The 26,821-nt window shown below is 39.4% G+C and overlaps 1 protein-coding gene across 1 annotated transcript; it reads left to right on the top strand.

Annotated features, from left to right (window-relative positions):
• LOC114023565 (formin-like protein 20) lies at nucleotides 1–25,591 on the top strand. Its single transcript, XM_027836263.1, has 4 exons — nucleotides 1–261; nucleotides 295–593; nucleotides 23,962–24,180; nucleotides 24,892–25,591. The coding sequence occupies exons 1-4, from the start codon at nucleotides 1–3 to the stop codon at nucleotides 24,959–24,961; spliced, it is 849 nt and encodes a 282-aa protein (XP_027692064.1). The 3' UTR covers nucleotides 24,962–25,591.
• The last annotated feature ends 1,230 nt before the right edge of the window (nucleotides 25,592–26,821 follow it).

The following is a 26,821-nucleotide window of genomic DNA, read 5'->3' as shown; positions in this document are numbered from 1 at the left end:
ATGAGATTAGAACCAGATTTTTCTTTTCTGACTCCAAATCCAGAGTTCCATCGCCCCCTCCGTGGGACAGCGGCGGCGCCTGCGCCCACGTCCAAACCCCTCCCATCAGTGTCTGTGGCTTCGAGCGCCCCCCAGCGACGGGGCCTGAGCTCTCGGGCGATTCCCCCCAGGAACCTGGCGGGCGCCCGGGCCAACCAGCATCGGGCTCTCAGTGGGCCAATGAGGAGGCTCCTTACAGCTCGGGCGGCTGACGGGAGCGAGGCGGCCCTGGCGGCGAGCGGCGCTGACTGACAGCCCAGTGCCCGGAGCAGGGAGCCCGAGTCGTGGCCGTGGCAGCCGCCACCGCCGCCGCCGCCGCCTGCTTTCCCTTCTCTCCCTCCAGCCCCCGGTCCCGGCCCCTTCCTCGGTCCCTTCCTGCCAGGGCCATGGCTGCGAGGCCGCTTCGGCGGGGCTGGGTGCCGCGGGTGGGGCGGCGGCACTGAGTGGCGGCCGGGCGGAGGGGAGGGAAGCCGCCCCCGGGAGCCCCGCCGAGCCCCGCCGCCTCCCTCCGGGCCGGACCGGAGCAGGAGTGGCCTCCCCCGCCGTCCGACCCGGTGAGTCTCGTCGCGGCCGCGCGGCGCCCATTCTCCCCCACGCGGGATCGCCCCGCGCGCGGAGGTCGCTGGTCGCCGGGGGGCGGGGGCGGGGGCGGGAGGGGGGCAGCGGCCCAGGTGCGCGCGGGCCCATCCGGGGGCGTGGCCTCAGCTTCGGCCGCCCACCCCCGGGGTGTTGGGGTCCTGGGGGCGGCGCGCTGGCCGGGCGGGGGGCTTGGCCCCTTCACCCCTTTCTTCTGGGGTGGTGGGAGGAAGGCCTTCTCTGAACCCCTCTAAAAAGAGAGGTGCTCTAGCTGGAGGCGTAGCCTCGGGACGCCCCCCCCACGCTGCCCCCGCCCCCTCCTCCTCCCCCTCGTGGCCCCTGAGTGGGGGCCCTGGCCGGGCGGGTGTGTCCCAGGGTGAGGGTCTTCCTCTCCCGCTGAAGATCCCTGCTGGGGTGAGGGCGCGGGCCAGAAAGGCCCAGCCCAGACCCCGGGGACGTTCCCCCAAGGCTCCCCTGGATTTGGGATCATCTGATGGATTGTGTGTGATCACATCGGTGTCTGGGCGGGGGCTGCAGCAGCTGGATCCCTGAGGAAGTGAGAAGAGACGCCCTCTCTCCATCCCCCGAGCTTCCACCCCCACCCCCACGTCGTCGCCCCGTGAATCCCGGTCCCTGCGCCCGGGAAGCCTGTGTGTGAGACTCGCGTCCCGGAGCCTTCTCTCCCCGAGGCCGGGCCGGGCCGAGCTGGGCCAGGCCAGGCCAGGCCAGCCTCCCCAGCCCTGCCGGCTTCCCCCTGGGAAACCCAGCGGTGAAATGCCCGGGCTCTTTTGGCAGGGCTCCTCTTCCCCGAGATGGGAGTGAGCTTGTGCCGGGGGAAATGATCCGTCATCATCCAAAGCCGGAATGGGAGGGAGCCTCTGTGTAGGCAGGGAAAGAGTTGCGAACTGTGCTGAGCTTGGCGCTTGGGGGAAAAAAAGGGCCCCGAAGCCCAGACCATTCTCTTTTCTGGGAAGAAACAAATCGGCTTACTTTAGCTAGAGCCTCAACCATTTTGTCTCTGTTGTAAGTTGTGCACAAATACGCGAAGAGGACAAATTCCAGGGCCCTTTCTTGGGGAAAACCCTGGTGTCTTCTTTGGAAGTTTGGCTTAGTCAGGGCAGTGTCACTTCCTAGCTGACTTGCCTGCTTTAGTGTTCATTCTGAAAGGTGAAACTAGGTTATAGGAGGAGGAGGATTTCCTAACTTGACTGTTGAAGGAAACGAAGAAAGCCAAGTATCCTTCTTTGAAGAAAGCAAATTAGAGAAAAGAAAGAAAATTTGAGGAAAAAAAAAAGTGATGTTTCTGGGGTAGGTGGATTAAAACTTCGTAGTGATCCCTTTAACTACTATAAATTCTTCCTGCTTTGTCTCCTCCTTAAGTTCCTTCTAGTTCATTGTCCTTACAAAACTGTCAGGCTATTCTTAGCCAGAAGCAGAATCTTTCAAGAGGAGTTCAGTGAACTCAAGAAACCCACGGTATAGGGGTGGAGACTGGTGGGGAAAGAGCAAAACACTTGAGAATGTAGACCAGGTTTCTTTTTGGTCATCTTTTTTTAGAAGTAACTTAATTTTCATTTGTCTCTAAGTAAAGCAAGTATCCTGGGAGGGGGGTTGATCCCTCCTCTTTGGAAGTTCTGAACTCAAAATTTTAGTTTTAATAGATGCTCTCCTGCTTGATACAGAAATTCCCTACAGAAGACCATCCTCTGGCCATTGTTCATCTAACTTCTGCTCCAATGACTTAACCAGTTGTTGGGTCACTTTGGTTGGGAAATTCCTGTGACTAGCTAAGATCAACACACCTGTAACATCTACATTTTAGTCCCTGTTACATTATCCCTGCAGGATAATGTAAGCTCCTTTAATCACAAAAATGACTTCTTTTTTTTTTATTTATTATAGCTTTAGTATACAAGTTGAGATGATATATTTAGGATGTCCCTATATATATATAGGATGATTAAACTGCACTAAGTCTTGTTCAACATTCTATAAAGCACTTTGCCAACTTTAAAGTGCTACATAATGCCAGCTATTAGTAGCATTAGCAGTATATCCCTTTGAATACCCTGGCTTCCCAGTTTATCAATATCTTCAATTGCCTTAGCATATCTTCACTATATCTCAGCCAAAGAGTTGGTCATATCTTAGATTTCTTCATCACCTATATTTAAGATCTAGAACTTTGAAATACTTCTCTCTTATGATAACCTTTTGTCCTTTAATTTCTCCCTTTCTCACTCCTGTACCTATTCTTTGACTTGACCATGACCTCTAGGAAGGCCTTTCACTCCTCCCTGTTCTTCAAATCTGTCACTCATGTTCTGACTTCCTTTCCTTTATGGCTTTAACTCTATTGTTAATCAATGAAATTACATACTGACTTCTCTCCTAAATTTCTTGGTCTCTTGTCCTAACTCAGTCCAACTCTGCCAATTCTCAGCCTTAGATCACTTTCCTGTTAACTTTCTCCACTTCCCAATCTTCTACCACCTGCTACCTCGCTGACTATGTGACTACAAAATCATATTACCTAATCCAAACTGGTTCCTCATTTGATCCTTTATCACAGTTCTCTAAGTGCCTGTTCTGAACCTTCTCTCTCCTTAGGTTCCCTCCAGGCTCCCTCTTCACTCCGAGAAGATGACCTTATTTCCTAAGGTATTGAGAAAAATTATGGTCATCTGTTATGAGTGCCCTCCTCTCCATATCCTTCACCTCAGATACCTTCCTCACCCATTCTCTCTTTTCTCTAGTCTCTGATGAAGATATGGCCCTTCTTGCCAAGGTCAACCCCCTCAGCTGGCATATTTAATATCTGCTTTCCAGGAGCTTGCTTCATTGTTAGTTCTCTTTCATCTTCATTTGCCCCTATCATCTTCATTGTCTGTTGACTCTTTTCCCTTTAATTGTTAGCAGCCACTAGAAAGAAAGTTATCTGCTGTCACTCAGTGTCTCTACTTCCTCACTATTCACATATTTCAACTCCATTGCAGTTATCATCTATTAAATACTTACTATGTGAAAGGCACTGGTGATAAAAAGACAAAATTGAAAGTTCCTGTTGTCAAGGAAATTTCTCTTTTACTTTCAATTTGGCTTCTGATGCTGTTATCAGTCTACTAACAGCTTTTCTTTCTGAGATTATCAAAGATTTCTTACTGTTAGAAGATGACCTTGCCTTTTCTTGGTTTTCATTCTCCTTGATTTTTCTGCTGCTTATGGCGCTATTGACCATCTTCTCCTGGATACCCTGTCTTCCCTTGACTTCTTTGGCTTGACTCTGTCTTGGTTCTCCTTTTACTTGTATGACCATTCCTCTGACTCTTTTGCAGGATCATAATCCACCATACATGCTGTAGGCATGTGTATTACCCAAGGCTTGGTCCTGTATCTTCCTCTTTCTTTCTGTGTACTTTTGGTGATCTCAGCTGATTCCATGGTTTCAATGCTTATCTCTAGGCAGAGGATTCTCAAATATCGAATTAAGCCTGAATCTTTCTCCTGAATATCAGTTTTGCATAGTTACTTGGATGTCTCATTAGCATCTCAAGCTCAGTACTTCCAAAATAGATCTCATTATCTTCCATCTTAAACCTGACCCTCCTCCTAACTTTCCTATTTTTATTGAGGGTGCTACAGTCCTTCCAGTCACTCAGAATCCTTTGCCAGGAGTCATATTTGACTCTTCTCTATTTTTCAGGCAATCGTTTTAATAAGTTGCCAAGTCCTTCATAGCATTCATCTTCTCTCCAGGTGCTTGGCCACCCAACATAATATAGGCCCTTATTACCTCTCTAGGACTATTATGACATCCTAATTATGCTTTTAATTTCCAAGCCTCTTCCTCTCTTCAATCCATTTTCTACATAGCTGCCAAAGTAATCTTCCTAAAGTCCTTATCTGAACAAATCATTCCCTTGCCCAAAAACTTTTGGTGGTTCCATGTGGCCTTTAAATTAGAATGCAAATTTCTTAATTTGGCTGTTAAGGCTTTCTAGCATGTGACTTTCACTTATCTTTCCAAATTCATTTCATATCACTTTACATCATTCACTTTATATTTCAGCCAAACTAGGCTGTTCTTAAACTTTCTGTTCTTTATCCTGCCTGTCCCTTGTGACTACAATTCACACCTTCATTATCTTGCTAAGGCTTATATATGCTACCAACTTTTACTCTGAACCATCCCTTACCTTACTCCTCCTTAATGCTCTCTCTCTCCTTAAATTGAATTACATTTATCTGAATTCATGTTTTAGTTCCCTTGTATAATATTGTAAACTCTTTGAGGGCAGGGATTATTTTTTAATTTGTATTCCTTGTCTTGTATTTAGTAGACACTTAATAACAGTTTGAATTGAATTGTTTATTGGTGCTAAACAGAGTAAGTCTAATTCTTTTTCTATGGGTTAGGGACTGTACCTTTAATTTCATTGGTAGGTTTATGCCTTTTCTGTCATTGATAGAAAGCTCCTTAGAGCAGGTAGTTGCCTGTTTTTGTATGTCCCTGCAGCTAAGAATGGTTTATACATTTTTCAATAAAGTTTTATTATATTTAAAAATGTAAAGATTATTCTGTGGGCTTCTTCAAAAACAGGCTGTGCAGCTTCACTTAACCTTTGAGTCTTAGGCCTTAGTTTTCTAATCCCTAGCCTAGAGCATTGAGATGTTAAATGACTTGTTCAGGGTCATGTAGCCAGTATGTGTCAGAGTTGAGAATTGAACACTGGTCTTCCTGGATGGAGTGGCTCAATCTTTATTCACTGTGACATGCTTCCTCTCTTCCACATGATATCTCTTTAGATATTTAAAGATAGCTCTGATATCTCTCTCTACATCATCCTTTCTCCAAACTAAGCAGTTTCTTTAGTCTTTTCTCATAACGTGGTTTCTACATCCTTCAAAATTCTGGTTGACCTTCCTTTGGACATACTGTAGCTTGTTAATGTTCATCTTAAAATGCCATGACTAGAATCAGATTCAGTACTTCAGATATGATCTGACCAAGGTGGACTAAATTGGAACTATTGTTTTCCTTGATCTGGGCAGTTTAGTTTTATTAATGCAGCTTCAGGTAACGTTAGCTCTTCTTAATAAATGCTTATTGATGACATCTTACTGTTGACTAATGATTGAGTTGAATGTGAACTAAAACCACTATGTCTTTTAAAAATGAACATTTATATAAACCATGTCTCTACCATCCTGTATTCATAGTTGATTTTTAAAATCTAAGGATGGACCTTATATATATTTATATTAAATTTTGTCTTGTTAGATTGAGTTCACTATTCTGTCTTGGCTGAAAATGGCTCAATCTGTCTCCTGCTCTTTAACTGTGGGTATCTCATATGGCTGTATCCTGTGCCTTCTTTTTTCTCTTTCTACACCCTCTCTCCTGGTGTTCTCTTTGGTCCTGATGGCTTCAATGATCTCTGCATAGATGATTTCCAAATCTAGCCAAATCTATATATCTTCTCTAAATTCTAACTTAATATCACTGGATGTCCCATAAAAAAATCTCAAACTTAGCATGTCCAAAAATAGAACTCATGCTAATTATCAAAACAAAATATCGTAACTGATTTTGGAGGGAAGAAGGAAAAGTCAAAGATAACTCTGAGTTCATGTAAACCTCAGGTTTCTTAAGTGTGCCTATTTCAGAAAACTTCCCTATTTTGCTGTAGGGCGCCACCATCCTTGGAGTCACCCAGGCTTTTAATTTTGCAGTTACCCTTGATTCTTCCTTCTTACCTCACATTATCATCTGCCAAGGTTTAACACTTCTACCTCTACAATATCTCATATAAACATACATGTATCTATAGCTATATCTAGGTGTATCTATATATCCTTTTCCTTTTATACTGTCACATGACTACCATCCTAGTTCAGGTATTCATCTATTGCATCAATCTACCTGCTTGTTTCCAGTCTCTTCCTTCTCCAATCCATTGTTGACGCAACTGCCAAGTAATCTTCCTAAAGCTTAGGTTTGACCATGGTACTTCTCTGCTCAAGAATCATCAGTGGCTCCCTCTTGCCTCTAGGTTAAAATACACAAGCCTCAGTTTGGCATTTAAAGATCTTCACATTTGGTCTCCAGGATTTTTCTAGACCTATCTGATATTAATCTTCTTCCTGTACCCTATGTTTCTGCCAAAATGAACTATACCAGCTGTTTTCTAAATTTAGCATTATCACCTCCATGCTTTAGCACAGGCTGACTTCTGGGCCTGGAATGTACTCTGAGACTCAGCTCAGGTGCCTTCTTCTACCCTAGTCTTTCTCTGACCTTTGCTGGTTGTCAGTGCTCTCTAATTACATCTTGTTATCTTGCATTCACTTGTCTGTTTTATGTGTTGTGTACCCCAGGAGAACATAAACTCCTTGAGGATAGGAGCTTTTTCATATTTGTATCTGTGGCCCCAGGGCTAGTGCAATGCCATGTACATAGGAAGCACTTATGTTTTTTGAATTGAATTCCAGCTTATTGAGCTCTTTTTTTTTTTTTTTTTTTGAGTCTGACATGGTAGATCATGCCTCCAGCATAGATATCGATCTATTAGTCACTACCCTTTGGGTAACAAGTCTTCAACCAGTTATGAAATTACTATATTATTCAGCTCATGTTTTCACTTCTCATTCACAAGAATGTCATGACAGATTTTGTGTGATGATTCACTGAAGTCCAGGTCTTTCAAATTTGTGAGTTTATTAACTGTCTAAAAAGAAACAAAGTTTGGTATGATACGTTCTTTGTGAAGCCATTGATTATCACTTCCTTAAGTCACTGCTCACAAAATATCCTTGTATAAACTTGTTCCAGATTTCTGCTAGGTGTTAACATTAAATCCATTGATTTGAGGTTTCCAGAGTCTACTTTCCATTTTTAGAAAAGTAAGATATTGTCCATCATGCTCCCTTATAACATTTCCTGGTCTAGTGATACTCCTTAACAGATGACCATGAGTAATTCATTAATAGCATTTATACTTTTTAATTTTTTTTTTAGTTACCTAGGGTAGTGCACATCTGAATTAGGTTCAGGTACTTTTTTTTTTATTGGTTCATCCAGCTTGGGTTTCAATCCCTTTTAGCCATGTATGTTTGTGTTTGAGAACTCCTTGGTAGTAGAAGAGTATCACATCATCTTTTACCATTGCAACATCTCTTTCACACAGTGGCTATGTTCATTCTTTGTTCTTGCCCTAAACATAAGTAAAATCCCATTTGTTTTCCTAAACTTTTTTCTCAATCCTCAGTTCACTCTAGACTTAAGCTTTTTTGACAACATTTTCATAGTCTCATAACCCTCTTTATTCTTCCTGGCTTATGTGCCTTTGCTTGCATATTTTTTAAATACCGTTTTAAAATATGAGTGCATGGGAGAGCGCTCTGTGCAACTAGATTGCTACTACTACCCCTTTCTGACTCAATAGTATTCACAATTTTATTGCCAGCATTTTGCTCTTGATAACATCTCATCCCTTTTGAGCCAATTTTCCTTTGAGAACCTCAAGCAATGTATGGTCTCTTGAACCAATAATGTTTCTGATTTTTTTTTAAAATATGCTTTTCTGAGGTAAAGGGTATACATCTGAGCTTGTCAGTCACAAACTCTATGATGACATAGCCACTTCCTCCCAAGGTTCCTTTCATTTCTTTTTTTTTTTTCCTAACCAGATTTTCCTTGTAAGTCAAAATTTGGTCCAGAGAACCAGTTGCCCACATGGTTTAAGGTAGAGGCAGCATTTATCGAGACAAGTTGGAAATTTTATCAGAAGCTCTGCTTATTTGGAAATTAAAGTTCCAGCACAATCTGGGTAGCCTAATTAATACTGATTATATTTACAACTCACATTTCCGTACAAAATGGTTTCCTTACAAAACACCCTTATGAGATAGGTAGTACAAGTACTACATATTATCCTTATTTTACAGATGGAGAAACAGGCCCAGAGATGTTGGGTGACTTGCCCTCAGCTTCACAGCAAGTCAGAGGTGAGGCATGAATCCAGGTCTTTGGATCCCAAATCCAGTGTTCTTTCCAATTCATCATGCTCCTTTTCGTAATATTTGCTGATCAGGGAATAGACTAGTTTCCTAAATCTCTCTCACCCATAGTGAATACTGTTAGAAGCCTTTGCCCCTTTGTCTAAGCCTCCTCCTGATAGGATCCTAGGATTTAGGGTGGAAGAGCCCTTAGAAATCATCTGGTCCAACTACCTCATCTTAGAGATGAGTAAACTGAGGTCCACAGAAGTTAAATAATTTGCTTAAGGTCACACAAATAGTAACTAGTAGGTCTTGGCATTTGAACTGAGGTTTTTAGACTTTAAATCTACTGCTATTTCCATTATACCACACTGCCTCCTATAACTAATGGAGGCTTATATTTTTCAGGCATTCTCTTCACTGGTTATTTACTGATAAAATCCCAGAATAAGGGATCTGTGTACTCTAAGCAAGGTTTGAAACTTAATCTTTCTCTGTTACTGTCCCCCTGAGGCTTAGTGCCTTCACTGTAATTCAGTAATTCAATGAGCATTTATTAAGCACCTACTATGAGTAAGACACTGTGTGAGATGCTTTGGATTGAAAAAATGAAGCTAGTCTCTGTCCTAAAGGAGCTTACACATGTGACTTGATTTATCACAAAATAAAACCCTTATCTGCTGTGGAAGGCAGACTTAAAAATAGGCACATTAAAGTCATATTAAAGACTCCCCCTCATTGTCCCTTTTATCCTCCTTGTTATTGCCAGTGCCAGCCCTTTATTGCTTTGGGGATGGAGGAGCAGAGACACAAAGAAAGGTAAAGGTTAGCATTTCTATCTGTCTATCCTTTCTTTGCTCCCTGCTAAACCTTTGTGGATTTTATTCCTATCCAAGCTCATGGCTGTAGTGCCTCCTCCTTCTGTCCTCTTCTCCTACTCAATGAGCTAACCCATGTACAAAGTGTAATAAAAGAGGAAAAGAGCAGTTCAGCAAAATAAATTCATTAGCGAACCTTTATTTTAATTTTTTTTCTGACCTTAACAAACACCAGCTAAAATGAACATTTCCATATAGTCATAAAACTAGAAATAGGATTGCTCATGAAACAGTGAATCTCTACTATGTACAGCTTGCCTTTCTTTTTAAATACATGATAAATTCATCATGTAACTTTTAAAGCTGTCTTGCTTGTCTGTGATTCCTTCTGGCCTTCCTTCTGTTCTCTTTTGTGTGTTAAATTGATTCAGTGATGCTCTTTTTTAAAAATTTCTTTTTTCCTTTTCTTTTTAATGAGGGGAACCCTATCCTTAGTGCATTTTTTCTCTCTCTTCTCCTCTCCCCCTTTCTCTTCTTCTTTTTGTATCTCTCTCTCTCCTTCTCTTCCTCCTTCCTTCCTCCCTCTCTCTCAGTTCTGCCTCCCCTCCCCACAAAGTAAAAACTTTGCAACAAATACGCGTAGCCAAGCAAAACCAATTCCCACATTGGCATTCACAAATTCCAGCAAGTCTTTATTAAACACCTGTTATGGACCAGGAACTGTCCCAGGTGATAGGGACAGAAGTGAGACAGTTTCGACAGTGCCCTACCTTCAGAAAGCTTACATTCTGTTGGGGGAGACTATTTTTTGTTTACAAAATGATAGAAAGTGATTATTTTGGTGAGCACACTAGACATTAGGAAAGGCTTCACGTAAAAAGTGGCACTTGAACTAAGTCTTGAAGTAAACTTTGGATTCCAAGTGGTAAAGTTGAGTAGACATACATCATATGCATGGGAAGCAGCCAATGCAAAGGCATGAAAATGGGAAATGGAGTGTTGTGTGTGAGGAATTAGTTTGATTGGCCCGTGGGGAGAGTGAAAGGGAGTTATCACTTATCACTATAAGGCTGCAAAGGTAAGTTAGGGCCAAGTTGTGAAAGACTTTAAATGCCAAAAAGAAGAGTTTATATTTGCTTCTAGGGCAGGGATTCTTAACTAAGGTCCACAGACTCCCAAATAAGTTCATAAATAGATTTCAGGGGCTCTGTGAACTTGGGGAAAAAATTATATCTTTATTTTTTACTAACTTCTAAAAGTTGGCATTTTCTTAAATTATGAATATGGGCGACAAATATTATTCTGAGAAAGGGTCCATGTATTTTACCAGACTACCAAAGGGTGCAATGATGTGAAAAAGTGTAAGAATCCCTATCTTGGAGGTAATAGCCTTAGGAATTTAGTGAGTAGGGAACTAACGTGGTAAGTCCCATGCTTTAGGAAAATCACTTTGGCAGACATGGAGGATTGATTGGTGGGGTAGGGGGAAAAGAGACTTGAGGCAGGCAGAACAATGATAAGGCTATTGCAATAGTCTAGGCAAGAGATAATGAGGGCCTAAACTGCTGTGGTGGCTGTGGGAGTAGTGAGAAGGGTCCAGAGCAATAGATGTTGTGAAGGTAGAAACAACAAGATTTTGCAACTGATTGGATATGTGGAGTGGTGATGAGTCAATGATGGCCCCATGATTCTGAGCCTGTATTGCTGGAAGGATGATGGTACCCTCAACAGAAATAGAGAAGTTTGGAAGAGGGTTGAGTTTGGAAAAAAATATATTGAATTCTGTTTTGGACGTGTTGAATTTGAGATGTTTATGGGACATCTGGTTTGAAATATCTAATAGGCATTGTTTAATAGTGGTGTCTAATAGTATCCACATCCAGTGGATGATATAGAAGTGTAGGTCTGGAGAAAAGCTTAGGTGGGATATGTCAATCTGTGAGTCATCTGCATAAAGATCATAATTAAATCCATGGGAGATGATGGGATGATCAAACAAAAGAGAGGGAGAAGAGAAAGGAGCCTAGGACATAGTCTTGAGATATGCTTATGGTTAAGAGGTGCAGTATGGATGATGATTCAGTAAAGGAATTAAGAAGGAGTGGTCAGAAAGATAGCCAAAAGAAGCCAAAAGAACAGTGTCATGAAAACCCAGAGAGAAGAGAGTATCCAGAAGGAGAAAATGGTCAATGGAGTCAAATGATGCAAAGGTCAAGAAGGATGAAGAGAAAAGATCAAAATATCTGGCAATTAAGTGGTCATTGGTTACTTTGGAGAAGGCAATTTCAGTTGAATCAGAGTCCAGATTATAAAGGGTTAAGACATAATGAGAGGAGAGGAAGTCTTGGCAATAAGAGTTATCACTTTTTCTAGTAGTTTGTGGAAGAGAGAGAGTGAATCCCTGAGGGGATGATAGGTCCAGTAAGGATTTTTTAAGCATAGGAGAGACTTAGGTTTGTTAACAGATAGCAGGGAATGAAGTTTTTGGAAAGGGAGAGATTGAAAATTTGAGAGGGGATGAATGATTGAGGGAATATCAGCTAGAGAAGATGGAAAGGGATAGGACTGACAGTCTCTGTAGCAAGATTGGCTTTGTTCGAGGAGAGAGGCTGCTTCTTCATACTGACTAGAATAAAGGAGGAGAAAATGGGGAATAATGAATGCCAGGTGATTGTGGGATGTATAGAAGGGGGAAAAGAGGGCCTCTATTTTTTCAGTAAAGCAGGAGGTGAGGTTTTTAGCTGAGAATGGAATGGGAAGCTTAAGGAGAGAAGGAATGCTGGAATGAATGATGGATAGATCTAGAACCAGAAAGGACTTTGGATGCCATCTAGTCTAACTTGCTCATTTTGTATATGAGGAACCTGGGGCCCAAAAAGGTTAAGTATCTTGTTCAAGTTTACACATGTAGTAGTGGCAGAGCTAGGATTCAAAGCCAGCTTTGCAACTCCAAATCCTGCACTTTTCCTGCTGTGCCACATTGTTATTGAAGAGGTTTGGAGCAGCCACTGTGAGTAAAGGGATAGAAAATCAGTTTAGGAGAACTATAGAGCTTTCCTGTAGGGAGAGCCCAATTGAGATTAGATAACATAAATTTGCAGTGGACCCAGTCCATCCTGTTGTGTGTCTTCATCTTGTTAAGCAGCTTATGAGTAGGAGCAGAGGAGGCAGATGGTTTGGGATTTGGCCAGGCTTGGGCAGGGATAGGGTAAGGGAGGGAAGGATTCAAGAGCAAAGGGTAATGTAGAGTTGAACTGATTAACTAAAGGGTCAGGATTGCCAAGGTAGAAAAGAGAAGTTAGAGCAGGAGTGATAGATAGCGTGAGAAAGTACTGAGGAGGTGAAGAGTTAGAGGCCATGGCTTTACAGGGGGTTGTGATCAAAAGGAATTTCAGAATTGTTGATGGTGGAAGTAGAACACTGATGAGTGCTGGCAAGATCTAGGGTGTGGCCATCCCTTTGTGTAACTGAGGTTGTAGAGGAGGAGGTCATAGGAGTTGAGTAAGATTGGGAAACTGGGAGGTTCTGGTATTTATAAGAACATAAACATTTCATAATGTCACCTAAAGTAGGGACAGTAAGTTTGGAGAGGAAGATTGTGAGATAGGTATGAAGCTTCTGAGAAATGAGGAAAATTACCTGGGGCCTGATAGGTAGTAGCCACCAGCATCTGGATTGTGTAATACATTTGGTTAAGATGAACCTCAAAAAAGGGAAGATTATTGAGTGATGGTAGCAGGGAGAAAGGCTGGAAGTGGCAATGGGGAGCAAAGAGTATCCTCCAGACCAGAAGTAATCACAGTAACAATAATGATAACAACAACAACAACAATAATAGTGATAACTAGTATTTACATAGCACTTTGAGGTTTGAAAAGCACTTTACAGATATCTCATTTTATTCTCACAATAGCCCTGGGAGGGAGGTGCTACTGTTATGCTGATTTAACAGATGAGAAAACTGAGGCAGACACAGATTAAGTAGCTTGCCCAGGGTCACACTGTTAGTAAGTGTCTAAGGCCGAATTAGAACTCAGGTCTTCCTTCAGGTCTGTCACTCTATCCACTGTGCCACTTAATTGTTCCAGTACTGGAAAGGATGGGCAGTAGCCAGTAATCATTTAGTACCAGAAGATGGAAGGAGCATGAGAGGAAGAGATCTAGAATGAGGGAATGTTTGTTCATTATGGAACCAGACTTTGAGGGCATATAGTGAAAAGGCATAGACAGCCAGGTGGTACAATGGATAGTGATGGAATCAGAAAGAAATGATTTCAAATCCTGCCTCAGACACTTAATAGTTATGTGACCCTGTGCGAGTTACTTAAACTTTGTTACTTTGCCTATTTCCTTATCTCTAAAATGAGCATAGCTCCTACTTCATTGTGTTGGTGTGAGGATCAGTTGGGATAACATTTATAAACTGCATTGCAAGCCTTAAAGCTCTATATAAATTCGAGCTATTATTTTCTGAGTAGGACATTGGAGGGGTGGGGTTGAGGTCTATATGAATGAGAGAATGGGAACAGTGGTTTACTCTTAGACAGCTGGGGATGAACAGAAATTAGGAGAATGAGAGGGAGTTGAAGTTTGCTAGCCATAGGAGTTGAGTCTAGACAAAGTAGCAATAAATGGGAGCATCCCTGCTGGTGATTAGAAAGTTCTTTGCATTCAGTTTTTGTGAAGGTGTCATGGTACAGTTCCAAGTAACTGACATCTGATAGTATATGCAATGTTTCAGTTCAATTCAGTAAAAATTCAGTAAGTGTCTACTATGTGCCAGGCACTGTGTTAAGTCCTTAGGATACAAATAAGGAAAAGAAAGACAGTCCCTGCCCTCAAGGAACTTAAAATCTAATGGTCACTTAATCTATGTCTGCCTCAGTTTCCACACAAAAGGAAGTTGAAAAGTGGTGGGAGGAACCACCTGAGGATACCCAGTATGGAAGGCATAATGTTCTGTGGAGTGGAATAAGCAGAACTGCTGATGGAAAATGGAGAGTTAACCTGCAAAATTCTGAGTCTTCTGTAAAGGGAAGCATTGGGAAGAGTTTATTGCTCTGTTCTTTGTACCTCCAGTCAGAGAAGAGAGGATGCTGAGAGGGTGTTGTTTTTGTTGTTCTTAAATTTTTAAATTTAAATTTAGTTAATATCTTTGGTATATCATTTCATTTCCTCTAAAAATTCTCAATTTTCAATTAACAAGCCTTTATTTTCCCTTACTCCCACCCTATAACTGAACAGAAAAACAAAACTCCTGTAATAAATATGCATAGTTTAGTGCATAAGCTTCTAGGTTATCCATATCCAAAGATATATATCTCATTCTGCATCCTGAATCCATCATTTTTCTGTTAAGCAGGAAGTAGCATAGTTAATAATCAGAATTCTAGAATCATGTTGACCATTGCATTGATCAGAGTTCCTAAGTCTTTCAGAGTTATTTGTCTTTACAGTGTTGTTACATATAAATTGTTCTCTTGAATTTGCTCTGATTTCACTCTCTTTCAGTTCATAAAAGTTTTCCAGGTTTCTCTGACGCCCCTCCCCCCCATCATCTCTTACAGCACAGTACTATCCTATTATACCCGTAAACCATAATTTGTTTAGTCATTCCCCAGTTTATGGCCACTCCCTCAGTTTTCAGTTCTTTGCCATCACAGAAAGAACTGCTATAATTATTTTTGTACGTATGAATCCTTTTTTCTCTTTCTTTGATCTCTTTGGAGGTATTGACCTAGTAGTGGTATCTCTAGGTCAAAGGATATTCATAGCTCAGTGTCTTTTGGAGATTTTTTTTCCAAACTACTTTCAAGGATGGCTGTACCATTTCACACCAACAATGCATTAACATCCCTGTTTTCTTGCACCCCCTCCTGTATTTGTCATTTTCCTTTTTTGTCAACTTTGCCAATCTGATGGGTATGAAGTGGAACCTCAGAGTTACTTTAATTTGCATTTTTCCTAATTATTAGTGAATCAGAGCATTTTTCCACATGGATATTGATAGCTTGAATGTCTTTCTTTGAGAACTGCCTGCTAATTAATTTCATTTGGTCATTTATCAGTTGGGGAATGGCTCATATTTTTGGATCAGTTATATCAAATAAATAAATGAGACCTTTACCAGAGAAACTGTCTGCAAAGATTTTTTTCCAGTTAATTGTTTGCCTTCTAATTTTTGCTGCATTGATTTTTTTGTGTACATTGCCTTCATTTTTCAAGGTAACTCTCCCCCTCCCTCTTCTAGGGAGCTATACCTTATATCAAAACATAATAAAGAAGAACAAATTCAGCAAAACTAATCAGCTTGTCAGCTGAGTTTGACTATCCGTTCTACACTGTAGCCCTCCAGCAAAGGAGGGAGGGAGACACATTTTCTCTTCTCTTCTCTTCTTTGGAGCCAAGCTTAATTATTGTAATTAGTCAGTGTTCAGTTTCATTTTCCTGTTCTTTCCATTTACATTGAGGCATTGTGTATATTTCTTTCTTGCTTCTGCTTCCTTGGCATCAGTTTTTATATCATTTACTTCTCTGTATTTTTTGTTTTCACCACTTCCTATGGTGAATGCTAGTACATTCACATACAACAGTTTGCTTGGTCATTCCTCAATTGAAGGGCATCTATTTTATTTTCAGTTCTTTGCTATTATAAAAAGTGGTGCTTTGAATATTTTGGTATATATGGAACTTTAGGGGACATATTCTTAGTAGTCAGCCTTGTAGAAATCTTTGTGTCAAAGGATATGAACATATTAGTCACCTCTTTGTCATAGTTCCAAACTGTTTTCCAGAATGGTTCAATCAATTCACAGGCCCACCAACAGTGTATTAATTTTTTTCTTTTTCTACCTTGTAGTCTCTTTTATTTTTTTCCTTAATTTTTAAAAAAAATTTTAGACAAAGTTAAGACAAACTTAAATACATAATAAGAAAAGAAAAACATTAAAAACAAATATAAAATAAGAGAAAAACAAAAAAATGTCATGTGTACAGCAGAACATAGGAGAGGATTCAAAATATATAGCAATAACTTTTCATTTCAAGAAAGCCTATTTGTTAAATATTGTGTGTTATGTTGAAAGCTGTCCATCTTTTCTTTGCTTCCTTGTAGTTTTTCTTTTGTTCTCTGCTGCATACTTTTTACTTTGTTCTTTTTTCCTTCTCCCTCCCCCCTACCCACTACCACAAAGCTACAATTGAGCATTGGGTATATTTTTTATATAGTCAACAGTGTATTAATCTAGTCACTGGGTCTTGTAAACAGAAAATTCTCAATAAATAAGAGAGGCTATGTAATTTTCCTAAGTTTTTTTCCTTGTAATATGCAATGATAATGCTACTTTGTATTTATCTAGTAACTTTCATTAGACTGTCTCAAAATCAGTTAGTAAACATTGTTGCAATCATTTCCAGCCAACTATAGAGGAAAGTAAGACAGATGAAGTAACTTCTTTGAGGCCTGAACAATTAATACATTTTTTTAAAGTAGCATTTTATCATCCAAGTAACAGTCATCAATAAATATCTTCAGATTTCGAAATTGATGGAATACTTTGGTAGCATCTGATTGTAGCCCTTATTACTTGGATAGCAAAAAAGGATTATTTGAAAACACTAACGCTCGCTATGTAATTCAGACAAAAAGCCATAAACAATCTGATAGCAAATTTATTTGTGGTAACAAAAACAGCTTTGTATTATATGCGTGTATCAGTTTAGGTAAGATTATATGGATTACAATCCACCTGTAGTTTAAGCAAGGCAAGTTGGTGAGTCAGAAATGTTTATTGTGGCAACTTATTGTGACAAGAAGTTATTACAAGTACATAAGAAAGGAAAACTTACCCAAAAATAGCTATAGAAGTTGCATGGTAAACATTACTAGAGAATTGAACATTTAATAGAAAAAAATGCCCATTTGACTGTTGTGAATTTTATGAATGGGTAGTCAGCATTGTGTGGTGGAAAGTACAATGGACTTACTGGCAAAGTGCCTTTGAGAAAGTCAATTTACCTCTTTGAACCTCAGTTCCATCATTTGTAAAACAGGGGTAATATATTTTCTCACAGATTATTAACTTTTATTCAAGAATGATTTACTAGGTACCTGCTTTGTGTAAAGCACTCAGAAAATACAATAATAGTAATAATAATAGCTGACATGGTATTTTAACATTTGCAAATTGCTTTACATATATTATCTCATTGGAGCCTCATAATAACTCTGTGAGGTAGGTGATATTATTATCTCTGTTTTACAGATTAGGAAACTGAGACCAAGGTAAGTTAAATGACTTGCTTAGGATCACATGACTAGTACTTATTTCTGAGGTAGGATTTAAATTCAGGTCTTTCTGACTCCTAATCCATTACTCTGTCCACCATGACACAATTTCTGCCTTCATGGTTCTTGCAGTATAGCAGAGCAGGTGTAGTAAAGTTACTAAAATCGTAAACTACCAGTTAGCTCTCAAATGTTAACTGATAAAGGAATTAACAAAATACCATAAATACATACATAAATACCTCATAATGAAGAGGATGCATGCCAGTAGTACACATTGTTGTCAAAAACATCTTTCCAGATGTAGAAATAATATTAAGGGCATGGGAATTGGTTCCAGAACATGAATTCTTTCATATCCTTATAAGACCAGGTAAGCTGTGGCTACCCTGGTAGTACCTATTTCTTTTCAAATGCAGAGATGGAATCAGATTGACAGGGGGAGACTGATTAGAAGCTGTAGTTGTCTAGTTAATCAGTGAAGTGGCCCTGCACTAGAGTTGTAAGAGTGGGAATGGTAAAGAGTACTAATAGACTAGGTGTAGGGAGAGAATTGATAGAACTTAGGGACTGATTAAATGTGGCTGGTGAGAGAGAGAGGATGGTGTCAAAGCTTGGGAGAATGGTGGTGACATTAATGCAAATAAGAGAGTTGGAAAGAAAATTGATGAAATTTTTTTTAGTCATGTAGAGATTTTTGGAAGAAAGGTAATGAATTCTGTTTTAGTCAGGTAGAGATTAAGGTGCCATTAGGACATTCAAGTGGAAATGTCTAGTAGGCAGTTAGCAATTCAAAAAAAATTGGGTTTGGTGATGCACATTTGGGGCCATCTACATAGAGGTTATGAATGAGCTCATTAAGGGAGAAAATGAAGAGAGAAAAGAGGAGAGCATGGAGTACAGATCTTTGTGGAGTTCTCCATGTTGAAAGGTCTGGAAGAAAAAGAGGAGCCAGTGAACAAAACCTAAGGAACAGTTAGAGCAGCCCATCATTGGATGAAGGGCTGGGTGGGGTCTTGGAGATCATACAGACTGGGTACTTCCTTCTACACATGAGCACAATGAGACTTAGTGACTTGGTAAGTTGGAAGGCCCAAAGACAGTCCTCTTGACTTGGAGGGCGGTGTTCTTTCAACTTGGCCATGCCGATTTCACATCAGTTTTAACAGAATAGTAGTGGCCTCGACTCGAAATCAGGAAGACCTAGGATCAGATCTTGTCTTTGATATAATAAATAGCTGTAAAACCATGGGCAAATCATGTAACCTCACTGTTGCAGTCATTTCTCTGAGACTGTAAGTGGCAGATGAACTGATAATCTGCTCCACTGATAAAATCACAAGTCCAGGAGAGAGGGAGAGAAGGAGAGGGAGAGGGAGAAGGAGAGGGTGAGAGAGAGAGAGAGAGTGAGGCAGAGAGAAAGAAAGAAAATGGTAATGTCACCCTACATTTACATTATCCAGTAGGATTTGACCTCTTTGAGGGCAGGGACTGTCTTTTTGTGTCTCTGTTTTCCTGTTTCTAGGAGAGTACCTGGTACCTAGTAGGCACTTAATACTTAGTTGAATTGAATTAAATTTCAGATTTTTATGTCTTTTCATTTTATGCCAAGAACAAACCTTACTAACACCAGTAACAAATATCATGTGGTTTCCTTTTAATCACTTAACATTTTATAAACTTATCCTTTTAACTTTATTATGTGGTTATTGGTGAAAATTCTGCCCTAGGTGAAAATCTGATTATTTATGATCATCTAGGGGGTACTCTCAAGAATAGGCAAAGTGTAAGAAATCAGATGTGCTTCCTCCTTTTTCTTCGATTAAATATGGATTCCGGTACCTTAACTAGGAGAGTACTTGATAGCATTGGACAGATAGATATTGGTATGTTTCTGCATTTTTTGGATCTAGTTGTGATTCTTAAAATGGGTTTGAGTAGGAATGTGGATAAGAAAGAGGAAACGGTGCAGTTTGGCCTGTAAGTTGTTGGCAAAGAATTTTGAAGTTCACTTTTGCTTTGGAAGGCCTTTAGACACTTGAACAATTTTTCCATGTGTAGCATGATATATCTTTCCAAATGTGCTTTTGGGCAAGAGTTTTCTAGGAGGTTTGCTGTTATTTAAAATGAAATTTGTTGTTTCATTTGGTTAAATGTGGTATTGTAAGCCCAAAAATAATAGTATGGAAAACCTATTTATTAAATGACAATTTGAAGGAGAACTCTATCTTTTTTTTTTTTTTTTGAAATGCTACATATATGAGCAGAGGTTGATGTGGGGAAAGTTTTTAAAAATAAAAATACAAGTTTGAACACTTCACTTTTTATGGATTTTAAGACTTAATGCTAGGTTAAAAATATAAAAATATATTCAACACTTGAGTACTGATTTTGTTGGTATGAGTATTCCCCCAATTCAAAATAATCGAATTTAGTAGGTAGTCGCTCTATTGGTATAGGCCAACATCTCCCCCCTCTCCCCCCAATAGATTGGTCAGAGAAAGTCATGAAGAGGAAAAATATGGTTAATGTTCTGGTGATGAAAATCTCTGAATTTAACCATGCTCGTCTTTGGGGGACTGATACACAGAACATATTTAAAGCCTTTCTAGTTTTAGCACAATATCTGGCACATTGTAAACACTTAATAAATGCTTGTTGACTAATTGTAATAGGACATGTTAGAACCTGCTTATACCAATCTACCCCATCATTAGGCATCTGTAACATCTCTACTGCACCATTAGGCACTGGAATAAAATGAAAAGAGGGTTAGTGATGAAAGGTTAATATGACCTTTGACACTTCCTTTGTGTTTTTATTTGAAAGTTACGATGTGATTGTATTAGGTAAGCAATTGCATTTGCACCATAGGTGAATATGTGAGCAAATTGTCATGCTTGTACTATTAGTCAATCAGCAAAACATTTATTAAGTACTTACTATGTGTGAGGCTAGGTACTGGGGATACAAATCAAAAGCAATGTGGGTATAATACCTGTACTTGAATAAGTGACCAGTGGCAATAACTATTCATGTAGGGTCAAAAAATCCTGTTAGTATTATAAGGGTTTTATGGTAGTCGATATTTTCTTTTAAAGTTTTGTATAAATTAGTTTTTTAAGAAAAGAATCAATATAAATATCCCAAAGGAATTCAGGATTTTAAAGTATTGAGTAGGGTAGGAGAGTTCCTTTGTAATGTAAATTACAAATAAATTTGTTTTGTGAAACAAATAGATTTCAGATAATATATCACATGTTTCTCTTAGGTAAGACAACTTATTTTTTTTCCCCTCCAGTCTTTTAAGCCAAATGGTTGTTAGGATTGGTTGTTTTGGATTTTAGTTTTAAAGAGAGGTGATGAAGATCAGAAGTATAAAAAGGGTGAACTGAATAATTGAAATAAAAGACTAGATTTGTTGAAATTTGATATAGCATTGGCAAAACATCATAACTGCTCTGTTATCATCATTGACTCTTCATAGATTGTTTCTTAGGCATTCTAAATTCTTGTTACTTGCATCTAAAAGAATATTTTCACAACCTAATTAACCTTCATAGTTATAAGGGGAAGGCTTCACTTTGTTTGGTGTGTTATCTCCTGATATATTTCACTACATGTAGACTTGGGTTATTCCCAGGCAGCAGACAGTTTGAGATTATAGTGTATTTTGAATAGTGCTAGGTTAAATATTTGTAATTCATTGTGGAATTCATATTAATATGGATTTTATATGACTGGCCTAAAAATGAATATATTTTGTTTTGACAACAGAAAAATGGAAATTTTTTTTTAAACAAAAACCATCTTAAACCTTTCTTAATTGAGATAATGGAACCACCATACTTGGACCCTAACATCCCAGTGTAGAACATAAAAAAAAAACCCAAAGGAGGTTGAGATAGAACTAAAGATATCAAAGATAGGAAAAAGTAGCTTAATCAGTATATGTAGAGGAGGTCTGGATTGGAGGTGATATAATTGTGAAGACATTGATAGACTGATCTGTAAGATGTCTAAAGGGAGGTGAAGGTACCAAAGTTGTGAAAATTTATTAATTATTAATACCGAAAAAAGTAACAGAACATCAATAACTACTGAGCTTTATGCCATCACTCAACCACACAAAATCTTTATCAGTCATCTGTACACAAACTGAGGGCTCAATAAGGATATTAGTAAAGAAAAAGGAAGCTTTCACAAGGGGTATTTAATAATGGACCACATCTTTACCATGTCATAATTAAGCATGCTCTTTTACAATAAGATCTCTCATTTGTACATCAATGTCATTCAAGATTCTTTGGAATATGTAGCAACAGAAAAAACAATGTTCAATGATTCTGATAATAAACATCAGGTGAAGCATTAAAAAGGGAGAAGCATTTTTTTTTTTTGGAGATGCATTCCTTTTTTTTTTTTTTTCCCTTTTTTTGGTGAGGCAATCGGGTTTAAGTGACTTGCCCAGGGTCACACAGCTAGTAAGTGTCAAATGTCTGAGGCTGGATTTGAACTCGGGTCCTCCTGACTCCAAAGCCAGAGCTCTAGCCACTGTGCCACCTAGCTGCCCCTTAGAGATGCATTCTTGACAAAGATATTCCCAACTGTGTTGGAGGAGACCTAGTATAGAGTCTAGGTCAAAGAGAAATTCACCGTGGATGAAGTGTTGATTGCATCAAGTCCCTTAACACTACAGATTCTCCAGGAAGAGATCTGTAATGATTCAAAGGAATTTGGTCTATACATTCACACAGAAAAGACTAAATGAATAAAAAATGTCTATTACCCAGATTTCAGCATGTATTTGGTTGTATACCCTATGAGATTTTCCAACACAATGTAACTCTAGAACAGAAAATATAGTGGGGCAGTGAGCTGGGTTCAAAATTGAACTGGAGGAGAGTCCACTGGATTGCCTTTTTAAAATTTATTTGTTGATTGTCTAAACTTAAGAAGGCGATAGAGAAAATTTTAATAATGCAAGTTAAACTTATGTGTCTTACACTTTCAGAGAGCTGGTTGTTAAATACTTACCCATATACCACTACATTTATGGAACATCTAGTTCAAGATATACGATACATCATTAGAAACACAAAAAAGATCATACAGATGGAAAGAGATATTCAAGAAGGGAGCGATTGCTTCAGGTTGGAAGCTTAGGAAAGGCTTCATAGAGGAGATAGCACCTGTGCTGGCCCTTGGAAGATGAAAAGGATTTCAGCAGGCATCAATCTGGGGGAAGTCTCTTCCTGTCAAGAATGAGAACATGTGTAAATAAAAAGGCCATATGACAATCAGGAAACAATGAGAAGTCTAGTTCGGTTGCAGGATAAAGGGCATGAGGGGAATATTGTCTGATAAAGCTGGAAAGGTAAATTGGAGCAATATTATAACACACAAATAGCTATGACAGAAATATGCAAGAGACAATGTGAGTGTAAAATTGGTAAGACTGATTGCCTGTGGGAATAAAGAAAAGGGAAGAATCAAGGAGATTCTATTGTTTTGGACTTAAGTGACTGGGGCATTCGTGCATGATGCAGTGAAAACAGCAGTGGTTCTGGGACTGAGGGTCTGTGATAAAATACTGCCTCTTACACTTCATATTTGTATATCTTTGGGAAATCATCAAACCTTTCTGGACCAAAGTTTCCTCATTTATAAAAATGAGAGGGATAGAGCAAATAGCTTCTGAGGTTTCTTTCAGCTTTAGATGGAAGACTAACGAGGAAGTTTGGAGGAGAGAGGCTTTGGGAGGAAGAGAGTGAATGCATGTTGATTTTGAGGTGCTGGACTGAGGTAGGGGAGTTTTGGGTCATAAGGCCATTGGTGATGCAGGACTATAATTCAAGAGAAAGTTTAGGGCTAGATAGATAGATTTGGGAGTCATCTGTGCAGAGATGATAATTGAACCTATAGGAGCAGAAGCTATTACTAAATGAGAGAATATGGAGAGATGAGATAAGGCTCAGAACAGAGGCCTTGGGAGATTTCTACATTTAGGTCTGAGAGTTAGATGGTAAGTCAGCAAAGCAAAAATCAGTTTTACAAGTACAAGAAGGGAGAAATAGAGCACTTCATCTGAAAAAAGGCCTAGGGATTTTAGTGAACTGCAATATAGTCAACTACGTATTATGGCAATCAAAAAAGTTTAATGTGTTCTTAGGCTTCCTTAAGAAAATAAATAGAATATGGAAGTGCTAAAGGTGTCAGAGTTTCTGTTTCCTCCACCAGGTCATTTTGCTTGACCCCTCAATTTGGAGGATCTGAAGGAAGCTTTGGTGGAAACCATGGAGGCAGCTTCCTAATTGGCATGAATGGAAAGCAGATCATGCAGAATCTGAATGACCACTTCGCTTCTTACCTAGAGGATATACACTCTCTGGGCATATCTGATATAAAACTCAAAAGTTACATCATGGAATGGCATAAGAAGAGGGAGCCTGACAATAAGTAAGATTATTCTCAAGATGAGCAAAATTTCAGTAACCTGCAGTTATAGATTTTGGGTGCCAACTTGCCAATGTTAAGATCCTACTACGTATTGATAATATGTAGATATAATGATATATACTTCACTCTCAAGTTTGATGAGCTGTCCATCAAGAAAGAGGTGAATATTGAAGTGGAGGTACTTTGGAAGATCCTGGATGGTGTTTGACAGTTGTCATATCTGACTTCGGAAGGGAGATGAAAGGCATGAGGAAGGAGCTTTTCCTTATGAAGAAGCACCACAAAGAAGAAATGGGCAAGCAACATATGACAGGTGATAGTAAAGCTAATAGGCAAATTAAGTCAATCTCAGGAGATCTCATTAAGGTCCTAGAGGGCATGAGTTAGGAATATGAGTTTATAATTAAGAAGAACTATCTAGACTTAGACACTTGGTACAAAGAACAATCAGAATCTATGTCCCTCCCTATCTTCTACCCAGTGAATCATCCCTTGTAACAAAGAATAAAAAAAGAAAGGAGGAAAAGTTGATCAAAACCAACCAAAACATCAACCAAATCTGATAGTGTGTACATTATTTCACACCCATGGTCTTCCATCTCTGTAAAGAGGGGAGGGAGGTTCATTTTCTCCTCTTATGCCAGGTTTGGACATTATAATTGCAATTCAACTTGTTTTTTTTTTTTGTTTTTTTTTTTTTTTTTTGTATAGCAGCCATGCAGAGAGCTGCAAGGAACTGAGATGTACCTTCCAGGTCCTAGAGATTAACCTTCAGATCTGACACAGTAAAAATATATACTCTGGAAAGTATTGAGTGCTGCTACTTCTTCCAGATCGCCAGGATATACAGCAGATGAGTCTCCCACTAAAAGGTGGAGAAGATGCAGTTGCTGCATGACTTGGAGCATCACAAGTACAAGATCTTTCTGGGCATCAAGATTCATCTTGAGAATGACATTGTCACCTACTTTCTGCTTATGGAGGGTGAGGGCAAAGGGAAAACAGAAGAGTCCAAATCAGTCAAAAGCTCCAAAGATAAAGTTATGACACAGGGCATTGTGAATTGAAAAGTTATCCTTTTGCAGGTCATTTTGATGCAGGAGTCTGAGAGTGAAGCACATAAAGGTTTCTACTAGGTCTAAATACTTTTCTAATGAAAATTCAGGCAGACCCAAACCACTCATGGAGATGTTCTACATGGCACATTTGGAATGATTAATGTATCGATTGTAAAAACTCACCTTTTTCCTCTGTAACATGCTTAATCTTTCACTGTACTTACCAAATTAATGTGTGATTTAATAAGAATTAAAATAGCTGCCTTCTAAATATCAGCTTCAGGGGCAGCTAGATGGTGCAGTGGATAGAGCACTGGCCGTGGATTCAGGAAGACCTGAGTTCAAATCTGGCCTCAGACACTTGACACTTAGTAGCTGTGTGACCCTGGGCAAGTCACTTCACTCCATTGCCTCACCTAAGTAAATAAATAAATAAATAAATATCAGCTCCAGATTCTTGTCATTTTGAATCTCTGTTCTATGTTAGCTGTGCATACACACACACACATACACAACACACGCAACACAGAGCATATCATGTAGAACAAGTGAGGTGATTGTTGTACTGTATTATGTCCTGGCAGACTTCTGGAGTATTTTGTTTAATTCTGAATGCCATATTTTAGGAAGGACATTGATAAATTGATGCATAACTAGGATAGTGGGCCACAGAAAAGATGTTGTCAGACAAGTAATAGGAGAACCAGGAAAGCTGAGTATGATGCAAACCTAGAAAGGAAAAGAATAGCCTGGAGGGAGGGAGGTGGTTAACTGTGTCAAAAGCTGAAGAAAGGTCAAGGAGAATGATTGCTTCAGAGAACTGGATTTAGAGGGTCATTGGATACTTTTGAGAGAGTGATTTTAGGAGAGTAGTGGGGTGGGAAGTGAGAGTAAACAGTGGTGATGGGAAATTTTGTCAGTGAGTAAAGCCTGCTTTGCTTGTTTACCCATGAATAGGAGGCCTCCTTTTCTCTACACACTTTAACACATGAGGGAAGGGATAGGGATATTGGGATGAGGGAGGTCCCACTTGGGCATCCATCCCTCTGCATATGGTCTTAGTAATAGCTTTGTCAGAGCTGCTGGGAAAGCCATCTCTTTTGAGACTTTCCAGAAGTTTTGATATCCTTTCTGCATCCTGGTTTGGGTCTTGACTTGAGGTTGGCAACCAGTGCTAGTGCTGTCTGGCACCATTCTGCTATTTCCCTTCTGATTTTTTTTCCTTAAAAATGGAAAATATTTCTGGCCCCTAAACTTAGGCGCTCAGTCTGAGGTTCAAAGTAAATTTGTTGCACTCTACTATGCTTAGCAAAGTTCTTAGCATATGATGATATTTAAATATTTTTGGATTCTTTTTAAATATCATTTTTATTGATGCCTTTTGTTTTAATATCACCTTCATTTGCATATATACATATATGTATATGTATGTGTGTATATATGTGTATATATACACATATTTTACATATGTGTGTGTGTGTGTGTGTGTGTGTGTGTGTGTGTATTCCCCTCTACCCGGGAAACATCCCTTGTAATGAATAATTTAAAAAAAAAAAAAAAGGAAAAAGCAATTTAGCAAAACC

Source organism: Vombatus ursinus, unplaced genomic scaffold, assembly GCF_900497805.2.
Source record: "Vombatus ursinus unplaced genomic scaffold, bare-nosed wombat genome assembly UNPS02014818.1, whole genome shotgun sequence".
Classification (NCBI taxonomy): Eukaryota; Metazoa; Chordata; class Mammalia; order Diprotodontia; family Vombatidae; genus Vombatus; species Vombatus ursinus.
This window is presented reverse-complemented; position numbering and strand designations above follow the sequence as displayed.